The sequence below is a fragment of the Saccostrea cucullata genome, unplaced genomic scaffold (genome assembly GCF_032062105.1).
Source record: "Saccostrea cucullata isolate Sc308-1 unplaced genomic scaffold, CSIRO_AGI_Scuc_v1 ctg9124, whole genome shotgun sequence".
NCBI lineage: Eukaryota > Metazoa > Mollusca > Bivalvia > Ostreida > Ostreidae > Saccostrea > Saccostrea cuccullata.
In genome coordinates, this window is record NW_026926372.1 from 732 (window position 1) to 18,241 (window position 17,510).

Consider the following 17,510-nt stretch of genomic DNA (forward strand, 5'->3'; position numbering starts at 1 on the left):
CACATCAATGAATTTTAAAACTTCTAGTTAGCATAATCCAATCTATCTAAATAATAAATCATAAATCCTAAATTTTATTTTTTAATAAATAAGTACTAGTAATGTTTTTGTAAGCAATGGTATGTCCAGGCTGCGCAACCTCGAACATGACGTTTTTGCGACCTACCCAGGTATGTGTATACCTGATTTAACGGGATTTTTGGATGTCAAATGATCATATCAAAAGAGTTTTTCTCAGTTTGTATCGGGACCCAATTTTCCATAAAAATATGAAATTTTAACTTCATTCTGGAAGTTCTATGAAATTTTATAAATTTTACACGGAATGTTCAAACTAATGAGGCGGGTTTAAGTCCTTACTCAGCTACAGGAAATCTCATTTAAAAGTGTATGAGGTAGAAGAAGCGGACATTGAAAAATGTTATCGGACGTCATGAAAATAAACGACGATATCGCCGGGGGATCATATAATGTAGTTTATATTTTATAATAATTTGGCAAATAATAAAGCTATCAGGCTAAAAATGTCAACATTTCTCTATTTTTTGTTGTTTTATGTTCCATATAAATTCAGTCCACGAACTTTCGTAGGTCAGGACAAAAGCTTTCTGCGAATCTGCTGCTTGTATACAGGAATTTGCCAAAACCATAAGGAAATTGTTTGCTGCATGTAAGCAGCAATGTTTGCCACAAGCCTGCAGCGATGTTTGCCGCAAGCTTGCATCAAGGTTTCCATGTATGAAAAATCCAGTGTTTGCTGCAGACATGTAAACACCAAAGCTTTGTATAGACTGTCATGTTTATCTTTAACTACAGCAATCTTGCAGCAATGTCTGATGCAAGTTTGCAGCAAGTACTTGCAGGAAGGCAGTGTTTTGGTAGGGGTATTAATTGCACATATTTCATTGTTCTTTGGCCACTTTGACAAATTATTGGGATCTTTTAACTGCCCCTGTGCATGTACTGACATGAAATGAAAAAATCTTTTGAACTTAGTGCTTTAAAGAGAAATTTATTGATATTTATTTTTGTGTTTTTCAACAGATACAGATTTTAATAACATGTCGGGCTCGTCGGTCATAGTAAAAATTTCTAAAGAAAGATACGAGTCCAGCACCTATAAAACAACGCCTGGTGGGAAAGGTCACCTCTGTAAACCCGTTATATTGGACATCAGAAAGACCCACTTTGGTCTCTTCAGTCATGAGCGACCCTCTGCCTCCAGGGATGTTGAGCTTCTAACGCAGACGTTCCAAAAATTACCGGGGTTTCACCCAGACCCGTACGTCATTAGTGATAAGAATTCGGAGAAGGAAACTGATCCTTTATACTCCGTAGAAAATCTGAAAAAGGAACTGAAAAACATTGGTAATAGTTAGCGGATTTGTGTGTCAGAATATCGGTGAAGTCACTGTATTTTGAGTATGCTATTTTGAATTTCTATATTACTTTTACCATTTTCAGTAGATCTACATGCTATTTTTGTTTTTAATACAATTTAGTTTTTGACATAATCAAAGTTCTAAAATATTTTTTTTTACTTTTGATTTTAACTCTTTTAGCCAGTAACGAAGAGATAACAAAGGATTCTGAGATCTTTGTGTGTGTTGTGCTGGCGTTTGGGGAGTCGGGGTATTTCTATTTACCCAATGATCCAATAAAAGGACATGAGCCAAGTAAACAACCTCCAAAATTCTCCGTGAATGATCTGCTGCTGAGCTTTAAAGGAAACCATTGTCCACATTTGATCCTCAAACCAAAAGTTTTCCTGATACAAGTAATTATAATTCTGACCATTTTTTTGCACACTTCAACGAGGTTGAGGGATGTTATGTGTGATGCATCTAATCTAGGCGTCCATGTCAGCCTCAGGCTCCAAGGTTAAAGTTTGCGAAGCAGTTTTCCTATTAAGTATATCTATGCCCTACATTTATCATAGAAGACTTTTTAATGTGTTTTATTACACCAGAAAAGTTTCAAATGCTGCAATTTCAACAAAAGAGTGACCAGGTTTAGCAGAGGTTTATGTTTTTGGAGATGGTTCCATTTTTACGTAATTACAAGGGGTTATCAAAAAGTTCGCAAACAAATTGAATAAAACTAATAAAATTAGGTTTTAATGTTAACTATTTTTACCCCTCGCTGACTTTAACGAATATCTGCCACTGTTCAGCTCAGGCGCGAATCACATGATCCAAACAAAAAACAGTCTATTTGTTAGAAATGACCAATTCTCGGAAATAGGATGGTTGGGTAACGATATTCTTTCCCAGAAAGAGCATGGTGACCATCACAATCCGATTCCTCTGTGTTATAAACGTCGTTCATCCGAGATAATATGGGATCCTTTTTTGTATTATATTTAATATGTTTAAAGTCCTAAATGAATGGTGTTTTAAGGAATTATTAATGATATTATTGTTCAAAACAGATTAGCCCCGTGGGGATCCGGGTAAGAATAGGTCCTCAGTACCCCCTTGCTTGTCGTAAAAGGCGACTAAATGGGAGGTCCTTCGGATGAGACCGTATAAACTGAGGTCCCGTGTCACAGCAGGTGTGGCACGATCCCTCCCTGCTCAAGGGCCGTAAGTGCCGAGCATGGGCCTAAATTTGCAGCCCTTCACCGGCAATGGTGACGTCTCCATATCAGTGAAATATTCTGGAGAGGGACGTTAAACAGTATATAATCAATCAATCAAAACAAATTGACCAACAAAGGACATCTCTTCTCCAGCTTGCTCTCACTAGACCACAAAACAGACGTCAATTTTAAACCTCTCCCTCCTTTCACGTTAACAGTCAATCCAATTTATGATTGAACGTCTGGAAAGTTTATTGTCTTCATAAACCTTGTACACATTATTATAAGATATTTCAAAGGAATTAAGCTAAACGGTAAACTCTACAGCCATTCGTTGCTCGAGTAAGACTTTGACAACCATTTTTTGTTATGAGTCACCTACATATTGACGTCATTTTCAAATTTTGACGTCACAATGATGGAGAAAATCATTCCTTTTCATATACTATTTATAGAACCAACCTTTGCATGCCTATAAATGTGCCAAGTTCCATTCTGATCTGAATTCTATTTTTGTAAATATAGAACTAGTTCGCGAACTTTTTGATCACCCCTCGCATAAGTCCGATGTTGACCAAACTTGCAATGTTGATTTATATAAGAATGCACAATACTGAACTTCTTTTGGATGCTGGATCTAATGCAGATTTTATATAAATGAGGAGCCACGTTAAAGCTTTCGGAACAATTACATTCTTAAAAAATACATTTTCAAATATTTTCCTGAAGATTTTTTTACAAATTAGAAGGCAGTTCATAATCTCACGAATTACTGTGGATGAGGAGGAATATATCCATTATGAGATCATAATACTGTACTTGATATCAAAACTATAGTGCAAACTATCTTGTTTCAAAGTGATCATTATTTGACAAAAATTTGTAGATACAGTGTAGGCTACCCGAACCCAAACAATGTAAATATAAGATAAATATTCAATTTTGAGAAGTCATGAGATATATGGAGTACAACTTCAAGCTTCCTGATATAGCTGGCGTGAAGCGTCACAGTTCATCATGAATTCCTAAAAATTATTTAATTTCATAGGATACTGTAATAGGGAATTTCTTCTTATGATTGATTTTATATACATTTTTAAGTTAATTAAATGTTGAAGTATTGGTGCAGGTCCATTACCAAGAAATTATAACACTTATCTGAACTAAACTTGCGTGTATGATGCATCAAGGGATGAACACTTGCTAAACCTGCTTCAGATGCTGTATAAGGAAGCACACAAAAAGAGCACTTGTTTAGTTTATATTTACCCAGCAATCATTTGGCTCGTAACTTTTCTTTACTCATCGATATTTTTTGAGACAATCTTCATTATTTTGATTTTAATCTACAGACCTGTAACCCTAACCTTGACCAGATAAATAAAGCCAATTTTGCTGCGGTCGGAGGACTGCTGCCCCAAATACAGAGGACCCCCATAGAAGCCGACATACTTATCTATCAATCTACTGTGTCAGGTAAGATTTAGGGAGGAAGCGGGGGTAGTGCCACCCCCAATACAAAGGGCCCCCCATAGAAGCTGACACTCTTATCTATCAATAAATTGTCTCAGGAAAGAATTAAGGGGAAAGCGGGACGGGGATTTACTTCCCCCAATACAGAGGACCCCCATAGAAGCTGACATACTTATCTACCATTCCATTGCCTTAGGTAAGATTTAGGGTGGAGGCGTGGTTACTTTAATTACTGACCCTTTATGAAGAGGACCCGCGTACTAGTATATAGAAACGGATATTTGTATCTATCAATCTACATGTATTGTCTAAGTTACAATGTAGCTAGGGTTCGTGCATTATGAAAATTTGTTGGCACGTACAGTTGCAGTTATTAGACCATATCTTTTGAAAACTGAAGTTTCAATGCGTATATATTTACACTCATTTTATGATTCCTTGACTTGACTGCATATTTAAAAATTCCCCTATTATCTTTTTAGTAACTTACAGTTGACGGAGGAGCAACTGAAATAGCTTCTGTTAAATATAAGCGTGAATTTCTTATTGTGTCTGGTGATGTACCGTCAGCTTCCACGATGTTCACATTTGGTGAGGTCAACATACAATGCATGCTTTAACCTTTGACCTTTTTTCCCATGTTAAATTGTTTTATATGCCGTAGAATGCCACACACTTCACATACAAAATATACATAAATGTAAACATTTCAGGAATGCTTTTAAGTTTTGTGTGAGTTATTGTTGTGTGAATCACTCAGACTTGTCACGTAGGCATATTTCAGGAAGCGAGCTAGCGCATAATGAAAAATATGCCTATGTGCAAGTCTATGTGACCAATAAATCACACTAAACAATAAAAACATACCTAGTATATTTGGGGAATAACTATATTCAAATTTGGTATTTGCGACCGTTATTGCTGATTTAACGGTCGCAAACGGAGTTGTGACGCGGAAGCGTAATTCTCATTCTAATGCAATCTATGCATTTTGTTTGTTGTTTACGTCTTATTTTGTTGAAAATTTGTAACATGGAATACATCACGGAGCCTTGTGTTTTGGCGTCGCTTTATTATTTATAACAATGAAAAGCTTTCACCCTCGTGACTGCTAGTTGTTCTGCTTCAAACATCAGTGCAGTAGCCAATCAGGACGTGTTTTACAACAAATTGCATTAGAATAACATTTTATATGTTTGGAAGCACCAAAAATGTATTTGATATTTGCATTAATTTCTTGTCGCCTTATATCGATCGTTATCCAGCCTCAGACAAATTTGTAGATTAATGATTGGATAAAAGCTAATCACACGACGCCCTGAAATTTTCCGTATTACGTCGCCGTCAAGGAATAATATGAAACTCGCGCACGCGATTTCGTTCGAAGCGTTGTTTTTGGAAATAAAAATGGCGGCTAAGAAACGTTTTGCTTAGGTAGTTTAGTTAAATTTCTTATTATAATATTTTATATTGATTTTTATTGGATTAAAACTTGATATTTTCATAATATGCACATAGATTTTTAATACTTTAAAGGGTCTTTAGCGAGATAAATTCGTAACACAGAAAGTTAGTGACCTAATACGGAGTCATACAGGAAATCCGTATTAGGACTCGCAAGGCTTCTCGCCCAATACTGATTTCAATTTCACACCCTGTATGACTTCGTATTAGGTCACTAACTGACTGTGTAACTAATATATAGAGGATATTCAATGTTTGTAGTTGAATATGGAATTTATTTCACGAGTAGGACAGGATTTTTTATATTTTCATGAGTGCGAATCACGAGTGAAAACATTAAAAAAATCCTGTCTCACGAGTGAAATAAATTCCAAATTCAACTACAAAACATTGAATTAAACAGTCATAGGCTCGTGACGTCATAGTCGAGCGGTTGAAACGTCATAGCTGAGTGAGGTGAAAACACTGTAAACATGGATTTAGCAACATATTTTTGGTAATTTTGACAGTTTTATTTTCTGTCAGAATGGTTTATTTATTTTCATCTATCTCATATTAGGTCAAGGAAGATTTTTTTTCAGCAATGAAGGGAAATCGAGAGTTTTCCCGCACTTCTGATATTCGTCACACTGTGACAGGATATCATTTCGATATCCTTTCACACTGTGACAGGATATCATTATTTTGTATTCAATGAATATATTACAGTAATTCATGGATAAAAATGTAATAATATACTTTAACGTCGCTGTGGTCTAATTGTGATGTCACGTTACGGTACGTTTATCCATGTATATTTCTATGCGTGAGTATAAACACAAAAGTGATATTTATATTATTATTACCATTTCCAATTGTTTTCTCTAAATTTCTCTATAGAAATACAATACTGAAAGGTCAAATGTAAAACTTGCATTATTATTATAGAATTATAAAGTCTGCGTTTTCCAGAACCTCCGAGGGCGAGAAGTGTTGTTTTTATCGATTAAAAGCCGAGGCATTAGTCTTTTATACGAGTATTTCAAACAACATTTCGAGACCGAGGAGGTTATTCTGCATCATTCACGACAACAAGGACTTTATTTCTTTTCTACCATGTATACTAAATAGGGCTGGGTATTGGCATGAGATTTGGTATTGTGATATATTGCGGTATTTTAAACTGTATTGCGATATGTATTGAAATATTTTCAAGGTAATATAAATGAAATTTTCGTACTATATTTACTTTAATTTACATGCAGAATGTACATAACTAAGATAATTAATCAACATAGAAAAAAATATTGTCGATTTCAGACAATTTATGCTCTGAAATGTTCCCACAAAACAACTTCTGACTAACTGTTTGGCTTAATAACAAACTTTCATATGTCCATTTTTATTTTTAATGACAAAATTCCTTAATCTAAGCATATTGCCAAAATATCGATATTACAAAATCGTATTGCGATACGATATTTTTTGTCATTGTATTGCAATATATTGAAATATCAGTATTATTGCCCAGCCCTAATACTAAAATCGCTTAAATACGGCTGATCGTTTCCTCTATAGAGAAACGAATTAGGTCACCATGTCTCGATTATGTTGTTCCATTTAACACCAGAAGTAATTTTTTTTTTGCTTACCTGTGAATGGAATGCAGACGATTTGAGCTTTCGTTGCATTAAAAATGGTCTTTTTTAAGAAGAAGGTATGGTTTTATCTTTATTACGCCCTAAAATTTATGTAATGACATCAAAATTTTTGAAACTGGCTTAAATATTAGTAAAATAAATGACTCTGATAAATCAGGAAAGAATATGGCATAAAGGTTTACCATTCTGCAAATATGACGTCATTAATGTGAAGCATTTCTCTATTTTCAACTGAAAAAGCTTCAAAATCGCACATTTCAAGGGTGATTTCCCTCTAGAAAACAGTGTCTACGTGCACAGCCGTCGCCCGCGTTAATGTTTTGATATTCTGTGCAAAATTCAACAATAAATCACATATCTCAAGATCTTTGTGGGCGATGCCTGTGGACAATGTTATCTGAAAGAAAATTGAGAATTGGTGTCTTCTGCTACTTGGACGTTGAGATTGAATACTGTTCGTTATTTCCATATCCTTCTTTTAAGAAAATACGGGAAAATGCACATGTTTATGACGTCTTAAAGAGCATTTAAAAACACATGTGAGATAAATGACTTGTATGATTTTTCGGCATTGAATTTTAGTTATTTAAAAGCATGAGTTTTCAACTTTTAAATCAGTTTCATTTTTTGGAAAATCACAGGGCGATATTTGTATGGAAACCATAAATTCTTCTTACAAATTTGTTCGTTATATATATATTGATCAGTTATATAATGAATATACAATAACAAAATCATGTCCCTGTTTTACTACTCTATTGGGACTAAAATCACGTTGTTTCAATGTGTAGGGAGGTCTGTGGAATAGCCCCGCTTAGCAACAAAAACCTTTTGTACCATGTATACTGCAAAAGACGACAAATCGATGCGGTCTAACAAGTATTTCATTCTACAGCCAAACATGCATTTGAATTGTTCAGATTTGATACGTGTTTCTGATCTGATAATTTTTTGATGACGTTCGTAATTTATTGGAGAATAAAGTCCGCAACTTTTCTTTGATCTTTGGAATAATCGTGGTAGAATGGCGTATAAATACACTGAAGAAAAAAAATGCTTTGTTTAATTGTTTACTAAGTAATTAGATAATTATAATATTTCTTTTTACAAACAAAATAAATAATGAATTATCTTCGGATCAAAAGCAAGTCAATTGTGCAACTCTGTCCATTATCACCGAGGCCTCGCAAGACCGAGAACCTCACTTCCGTAAATACGGTAAACAGCTATCTGAACCACGTGGAGAAATCGGGATTGCCACATATATCTGCACGCCATTATCTGATATAGACATCGTTCCTCGTCCCTCCTTCAGTCATTATCATTCAACTTCTTACGCAATCCAACGTCCTCTGTTATTTAAACACACACAATTCTGTTTCCTAACCATGTTGACCAACTGCCGTTTCATCAGCTTCAACCTTGCATTCAATATGGATACACGTGTTTGTGCTTCCGACAACATAAATCTAGGTTACATATATAATTAAAGTTAGTAATTGCTTGCTCATGGTATAAAATTCTTTTGTTGTTTATTTTATAAATGTTGATATTTGACTGCAGTATAAGTAAAATAGTAGTAATCATTAAATTTGTTTCATGTTTGTATGGGACTATTTTTTTAATAGTAAATTTGACGTCATGCATATGGGACGGGGCAATGGAAAATAACATGGAATGCCTCGTGCATTTCAAATCTACTAAATTAGACGGTATTTCAGTTTATTTTAAGATTGTTAATTCGAGTAAATATGGAAATACAAGTTTAGCTTTTAAAAAAAGCTTAGAGGGTCAGCCAGTGGATTTTTCTTCTCTGTGATAATGTTTTGAAGAATACATGTACTATGATACTGAAAAAAATGCATTTTACCGGTATTGCATGTTTTGTGTCTTAATCAAAAGACAGATGGATATGGAAATAACGAACAGTATTCAATCTCAACGTCCATTAAACAAATATACAAAATAAGAGCAGAGCAAACACGGACCTCCGAAACATCAGAGGTGGGATCAGGTGCCATGGAGGAGTGAGCATCCCCTGCCGACCGGTCACACCCGCCGTGTGCTCGTTGTCATAATCAGGAAATAACGGAAAAAATCCGTGGTCAGTACAGTGTATAAATAATGGACTAACAATTGGTATGAAAAACGTCAGTCAGCATTTTATTCAATGATAAATTGTATTTGCTGACAAGGTCATTGTATCGACCATAGAATTTACGAAATGATGACTTTAAACGAGACTGTTGATATTCTTGTTTCATCAACGTGCTTGTCAATAATTTACCTCGTTTAAGAAATTGTTCATACGTAGAGCATGCTCTTGCGTATCGAATCAACTGAGATATAAATACTCCGTATGCAGGTGATGAAGGTATATTGCTGCATAAGTAAGGGAAGTTGACGATAGAAAAGTTAAAGTCATCACGTTTATCATATAGCTTGGTTGTTAGATTACCATTAGTGTCTTTTTCAAGTAAAATATCCAAGTATGAAGCAGAAGTGTCGGACTCTGTGGTATCTTTTATCTCAAGCTCACCAGGATAAATCGTGTCGACGTAGGAATGGAAATTATCATTATTAATTGACAATACGTCGTCGATATATCTAAATTCGAGTTGAAGGCCACAGCAAGTGTTTTCTTCTTTTCACGCAAAAGATTTTGCATAAATTCTGCTTCATATGAATATAAAAATAAGTCTGCTAATAACGGAGCGCAATTTGTACCCATGGGAATTCCAATAGATTGTTGGAATACCTGGTCTCCAAAAACCACATAGATATTGTCAATCAGAAACTCAAGCATCTTCAGATATAATGTAATAAAATTTAAGTTCAGTTTCTCAAAACATGATTCCATGAAATTATAAAACAATCTCATCGGATCAGAAGGAGTTTAATTTATGAGGATGGGGGACATGGCTGTTTTAACAATCCCGCAGCCACCAAACGGAACCTCGTAAGCTTCACTATCACCCTGTTGGATTTGTCATGTTGCAGGTTGAATCACTCAGTGCTACTGTGTTTAGACAGCAAAGACACCCTTGCCCCTGCGATAAAGTAACAGCCATACTGAACCCTTAATTGAGAATATCAATAAAAGACTATTTAAATACATGTAACCAGTACGTGCATTTTCTAGTACTTTTAGATTAGAAAAATTTCATTCAAACAGGTAACTTGTAAGCTTTGTTTAGCCTAATCTTTGCATAATTTAAGACATAGGTATTTAAGTTTGTTAACTATCCTACTTTAATTTGACCCAGCTAGCTGAATTAAAACTTGAAACTTAAAAGAAGTAGAATTGAAACAAAATAAACAACACAATGACTGCATGGTAAACAAAATTTATCAAACCTCTATAACGTAAGAAAACTTAAAATCCCTAAATCCGATTGCAACAACGTAAATGGTCTCATTCACTAAACAAGCTAATTCAGAGAATCTGCGCCTCCCACTTACAAAAAAAAAAAAAAAACATGCGCAGATCTAAAATAGAAAAAAAAGGGGTGGGGTCATGGGGTCATATGGTGGATCGAGTTATGGTAAAAAAAATTTGATTGTAAAACGCAAAAATGTTTTTTTTTATATTGACTGGAAATGAAAGTTTGACACACACTCACACAGAGGCGTGAATTTATTACCTTGACCTTTGAACGTCAAAATAAATCTATAGGTGTCTTCCTTTCAGCATAGGTTGTTGTGGTAAAAAATTTCATTTCTAAGGCTCAAGGACTTATCGAGATATTGCTGCAGATCTGTAGCGTTAAGGTTTTATATATTTGTCTTTAACCATAACGCTACAGATCCTGTAATGCAAAAAAAGTGCAATTTACGACGCAATATTTATTGCGCGCTTTTGGGGAGAATTTCTCCACTTTCAAGCATTGGTCAATCAACTACCTTCCACTCCCTAATTTTAGACACATTCTGTAGCCAATATGTATATTTTATCCACCTTTCAACCATTTGTAGTTGTCTCTACAGGCAAAAAGTCGCAAGAAGTGAATTTTCAGCAATCTAACAAATACTTTTAATCAAGCGAGTTTATCACTTGTAGAGACGAATATAAAGGGTTGGGAGGTGTATAAAATATACATATTGGCCACAGAATGTGTCTTGAATTAGGGAGTAAAAGGTAATTGATTGACCAATGCTTGAAAGTGGAGAAATTCTCCCCAAAAGCGCGCAAAAATTATTGCGCCGTAAATGGCACCTTTTTTGCATTACAGGAACTGTAGCGTTATGGTCAAAGACAAATTTATAAAACCTTAACGCTACAGATCTGCAGCTAATCGAGATATTGCACGGACACAAAGGTGTTCAAGCAGACATAAGTTTGATCCCATTACCTTGATCATTGACATTTTACCTCAAAATCAAGAGGGGTTTTCCATAGTGAGTTGAATGTGTAAAATTTCACTACAAAAGTTTAAGGGCTTCTCAAATATTTCACGGAATTAAAAGTGTTACAGACAGAACTACAGACAGGGGCACGGAAGGACAGGCAGACCGAAATAAAACAAGCTAATTCAGAGAATTTGTGTCCCCCGCTTAGGGGAAAAGTAAACAATGCAGAGTTCGGGGGAGGGGGGAGTCGGATCCCCCTGACATAATTTGTAGGATTATTAAATGTATACATGTATACTGTTCAAAGCAAACAAAATATGGCAATATGGATATATATACAGATTTTATTGCTCATTCTTTATTATGTGTATAGAAGATTCTTTTTATATGGAATATTTAACACACTGTAATGATGATCTTATGAGTTTGTACAAGCCACACCTCATAAATTTTTCATTTCACATGCTGAATACTATTATTTAATTTAACAAAGTATTTTTGGGGAAAAAATGATAATGAATCGCCTGGGATTCGAACCCGGGTCCTCTCACATGTGAAGCGAGAGACATACCACTAGACCACGGGGCCGCTCTTCATAACGGCAAATTAAATGCAAACATGAAGTCACATTCATATATATATATATTCATGTTCGGTATTGTCAAAATTTTACACAATCTACGGTGTTTGTTTTATTTAGCCTTCATTAAACAGTTCTAATAGATGTAATACGAACATAACGTCCGCCGAGAACCTGTTTTATACGCATTAACTCTCCTCATGCCCCTGTGCTAAAAATAGCGACATGTAATACTATAAATACTGATAAAACAAACGGGGCGGGCACTTTGAGAGGGGTTAGAGAGGTCCTAGGGAGTTTTGAAATAGAATTACATTGCATAAGCTCAAAATCTTCTTAAAATATCGTCCAGAAATGATATTGTTACACACAGACAGAATATATAAATTTACGACCTTGAACTTTGACCTTTTGACCTCAAAATCAATAGGGGTCTTCATTAGGCTACAGGGAGTTGTTATGTAAAATTTCATTGCAATAGCTCAAATGGTTCTTGAGATATCGTGTGGAAACGAAAGTGTTATAACAGACAGAATTTGCTTATTTATGACCTTGACCTTTGAACTTTTGACCTCAAAATCAATAGGGGTCTTCGTTAGTCCATCGGGAGTTGCTATGCTAAATTTCATTGCAAAAGCTCAAAGGATTCTCGGGATATCGTGTGGAAACGAAAGCGTTACAGACAGACAGAAAGACGGACAGACGGACAAAGGGACGGACAAACCCAAATCAATATCCCCCACTTTTCAAGCGGGGGACAATAATATCCTCTACTTCCAGCGGGATACATTACAAACGAGCAAGCTCAGCCAGTTGTGTCTCTTCTAGAAGTATCCGTTGTATGCTTTTTAAACAAGTTAGTTCGCTAAATTGCATCGGGATCGAAATGATGTAATGAAAACGATTGATTGATTGATTGTATATTGTTTAACGTCCCTCTTGAGAATTTTTCACTCATATGGAGACGTCACCGATGCCGGTGATGGGCTTCAAATTTAGACCTATACTCGGCACTCAGGGTCATTGAGCAGTGAGGGTTCTTTATCGTGCCAACGCCTACCGTGACACGGGACCTACGTTTTTAAGGTCATATCCGAAAGACCCGTGACTTTCACTTCTAGTGCCGAGCGCTTGGCGAAGGAACAGTCACTACCTATGTTTACGTCTTAGGTATGACGCGGCGCCGCGATCGAGAATCGAACCCGGGCCTCCCGATCACGAAGCGAACGCTCTACCACTAGGCTACCGTGACCGGTGTAATGAAAACGAAAGTAAAACTGATAAAAACTAAATAACTTCAAAATCTCTATTAAACCAATGTTTTATGTCGTAGATTTAAATACATAAATAAAATATCTTCAACATACTTTACAAAAGACCTTCAATTAACATGATTAACGCGTCTAATAATGTGCGATATGAATTCCTACAACTGTATGCTTAACTGCGTAGAACACATTTCACGATCAGATGCGAACCAGTTTTTTTTACTGAGAATCAGGTTTTTGAAAACTGTTGAGACTTTGAAGTAGGATTGTACAAAGCTTCTAGAATAAATAAGGATAAACTACTTTCTTATTTAAGTTGAATTTAAATTTACAGATTACCGTGGTGTTAAATAGGGATTATACTGATTTTACTGAAATGAAATTAGCTAGAGTGATTTGCTGCAGAACTACCTCCCATAATTCCAAAACGCGAAAGCGCATTTGAAGTTCTTCGTATCATAATTAGTCAGCCCGCGGACTGACTAATAAGGAAGCACTGTTTAGTAAGAAGAATATGCCTGGGACATCAACAATAGTGGGAAACATGGGATAATGTTAGCATAACGGGCTTCCCCTGTTATGAAAATCATCCCATGTTTCCCACTATTGTTGATGCCCTGGCATACTCACCTAACTAGACAGTGATTCCTTAAATCAGTTTCACTGTTTGCTTTGTAGAAAAACAGCCGATGTCAATATTGTTCTGTAATTAAAAGAAATATATAATTGTAATTTCTTTTTGCAGGAGGATATACTGATAAAATGAAAAAAGAAACGAAGGAAGGACTAGGAGAGCACATTGACCATGGAGAAACTACTGAGCTAAAAGCTTCTACTGACCATCATCCCGCCTGTCAGTTTGTGTACGCCCTCTACAACGAGGTCAAAGCTCTTACTGACACCAAACAGGAGTTCGAACTGACCGATCTCCTCCTCAGTGTCAATAGTAAGCTAGAGTACTTCATTAAGAAGGAGCATTACAAATCTGACGAAGAAGATACATCCTGGAATATCGAACCTCCAGAGGTCCCAGTGTGTATAGATCAGCTGACCAAAAAACTGGTGCTTAATACACGATGAAATGTAACCTGGAATATCAAAATCCCAGAATTCCCTTTATATATAGATCAACTAACCAAGATATGCATTCAACATGTTCAAGGCACAGTGAACAAAGATTTATATCCAGAGATCTATTGCTGTTGATTACATGTAATATGTTATTTTTTGTGAATGATATATTTTTATTAAAATATAAATGTTAAAACCTATTTGAGATATTTTTTAGGATCTCTCATGATTTGTATTTTGATATTTTTATCTAATGTGTTGTTTGTGTTTTCTTTATCCCCGAGCCTTGGCGAATTGAATGAAATATCCAACTTCAAATGATGGGATATTCTTTTTATTCCATGTTTAATACTTCACAACCAATGTTGTACACTGTTTATATGTAGGACTTTTTTTTTACTTCATCAAGCTAACGCAAAACCATTGTGACATCAGAACTGCACTTTACTAATCATAGTGATGGAAATAAAAAAAATATTCATATATATCCAATGAGTCATATCCAAAAGATAAAGTTATACGAGGGCCGTTCAAAAATTACGCGGACTGTGCTATTATTTACTTTTACAGACGTCATATTATTAGTTATGAAATTTCACAGTAATATGTATCTTAAAGATTCCAACTAATTTTGGGGAAAATTTCTGTATTTTAGAAAAATTCCACTAAAACTATCCGTATACTGATATCGCTGATGGAGAGGTACGGAGCACGACAAAAAATTGAAGCAAAATCATGCGAAATCCAAAATTTGACTCATTAGTTTTCTATAATTCGCGATATTTTTCGATAATTTATTCAAATGTATCTTTGAATTGTTCTATTATTATGTATTTAAATTTCTGACGTGATATTTGAAATACTAACAGAAATATAGTTATTTTTCTCTGATGCGATTCCTCTAAAAACGACTGTGAAAATAACGTCTCCTGAATTGACGGCGCATCACACTTTCGTTAAATTATGTGTAATATCGCCAACATACATCTAAGATATGCATAATAAAATATGTAGTAAACTAGGGTATTCGTGACACCCGTCCAGAAATAACAAATTGAAATTTTAGACCGTTAGACCTCTGTAAAAAGGCTATATGGGACGACGGGAAGAAGTTGATCGACGAAAACTTTATCCGGACTGTAAAGAACGTGATTGAGACTTGAGAGTGACCAATGTCACGCTTTATCTCATAAATATCTGCAGCTTTTGGTTTTAAAACAAAAAAAAATATTCTTTATTTGTTTAATATATTTTAAGCTTGACAAGAAATGGTGTTTGGATATTGAGTAGATAAGGTAACTCAAACTGTACAGGTACTCTTGGGAAAATGTTGAGAGAATGAAAGCTCAATCACATTTTTTTTACAATGCCTGTGACGTCGAAGATTTTGCTGCTCCATAACTTAATGATATGTCCTGAAAAATCATTCAAAATTGATACCAATTTACAATATTTTGATATGAAATCTTGAAGACCATGTAAATAAAGATTTTTTAAAATTATGTTTGACATTTTGCCCGATTATGTCGTCAAATATTTGTTCTGTGCAACAAGCCCGCGTAATTTTTGAACGGACCTCGTAAAGTGTATCAAATGTGCCTCATCTATTCATGCGAGATATTTAATTATTTATTGAGAAGAAATAATTTGTTTGACGTATTGTCAATTAACAACGGTAATTTTCATGTCGATACGATGTATCCTGGTGAGATAAAAGATACCACAGAGTTTGATAATATGTTTCATACTTGGATATTTTACTTTAAAAGCTCTATGATAAACATAATGACTGTAACTTTTCTATCGCCAACTTGTCTTACCTATGCTGCAATATTACTTTATCACTTGCATATTAACTTTATATATCTCAGTTGATTCGATACGCAAGAGCATGCTCTACTTATGAATAATTTCTAAAACGAGGTAAATTAATATTGACAAACAGGTTGATGAATTTCAAACAAGAATATCAGCAGGTTCGTTTAAAGTCATCATTTCGTAAGATATATGGTCGATACAATGACCTTGCCAGCAAATACAATTTATCATTGAGTCAAATGCTGACTGACATTTTTCATACTATTTGTTCGTCCATTATTTATACATTAAATTGATGGATTTTTCAGCTATTTTCCGATCATGACAAGTAGCACATGGCGGATGTGACCGGTCAGCAGGGGAAGCTCACTCCTCCATGACACCTGGTACCACCTCTATGTTCTCGAGGTTCTTATTCTTGTTTGCTCCCCTCCTTTGTATTGTTTTTTAGACATATAAGCTTGGACACTGTTCCATTTCTCCATATATTACAAAGAGCATTTCAAATCTAAAGATATTTTGATCGTGCAGAAAAACGATTCAAATTTAGCCAGTAACAAGAAACACTTCTCATATTTTTCGAAGTTTATATATCTCAGTCAAAATAAGTTTATATTACTAAAACTGAAATTGGAAATAAAGTCATTATAGGTACTTTCTTGAAATAGACATTAATTGTTTATGATAATGTCGTGAAGGGAAATAGGCAGGGCCAGATTCATAACTTAAATAAGATGTGTTTGTGAAACACTGATGCCCCCGTATGTCAACATAGAGAAGGTTAAGCTTTATTTTAATTAAGTAATGACTCTAATTCTTGGCCAAATTATCGAGTATAATATGGTTTGGGTCAGTTTACGCTTTATAACCCGCGAAGCGGATTATAAAAAAGCGTAAACTGACCCAAACCATATTATACTCGATAATTTGGCCAAGAATTAGAGTCATTCCTTATAATTTAATTTTAAAATAATTAAACTACTGGGGGTGTAAAGTTGTGTTGTTTATATGAGTTCAAATTTACCGCGCAATAATACAACCGTAGTAACGGAAGTGATGGGAAGCGAGGGGAGGTAAAAACTGATACATAGATCTAGCAGCCATGATGCTTGTTTATACGAGGTAAGATCGAGCTACGGTTTGAAGTTAAAGGTACATTCATTAAATCAAGAATTTTCCATGAATCCCAAGGACTGGAAATGAGGGGATTGATGGATACAGATGATTCAGCTGGTTGTCAAGGGGGTGTGTCCCCATACCAAACC

At 35.1% G+C, this 17,510-nt stretch overlaps 1 protein-coding gene across 1 annotated transcript; it reads left to right on the forward strand.

The window, feature by feature from the left end:
• The first annotated feature begins 1,045 nt into the window (after positions 1–1,045).
• Positions 1,046–14,759, forward strand: LOC134271486 (caspase-3-like). The gene is made up of 4 exons (XM_062753676.1): positions 1,046–1,368; positions 1,563–1,777; positions 3,934–4,057; positions 14,102–14,759. Exons 1-4 carry the CDS (start codon positions 1,062–1,064, stop codon positions 14,434–14,436), a joined length of 981 nt encoding a protein of 326 aa, XP_062609660.1. The 5' UTR covers positions 1,046–1,061; the 3' UTR covers positions 14,437–14,759.
• The last annotated feature ends 2,751 nt before the right edge of the window (positions 14,760–17,510 follow it).

What these genes read in the sequence shown, in the direction of transcription:
- LOC134271486 (XM_062753676.1), top strand. Translation starts at nt 1,062, where the DNA reads ATGTCGGGCTCGTCGGTCATAGTAAAAATTTCTAAAGAAAGATACGAG. An exon ending in AAAGGAACTGAAAAACATTG is followed by an intron (nt 1,369 to 1,562) that starts GTAATAGTTAGC and finishes TAACTCTTTTAG; the next exon opens with CCAGTAACGAAGAGATAACA. An exon ending in CAAAAGTTTTCCTGATACAA is followed by an intron (nt 1,778 to 3,933) that starts GTAATTATAATT and finishes TTTAATCTACAG; the next exon opens with ACCTGTAACCCTAACCTTGA.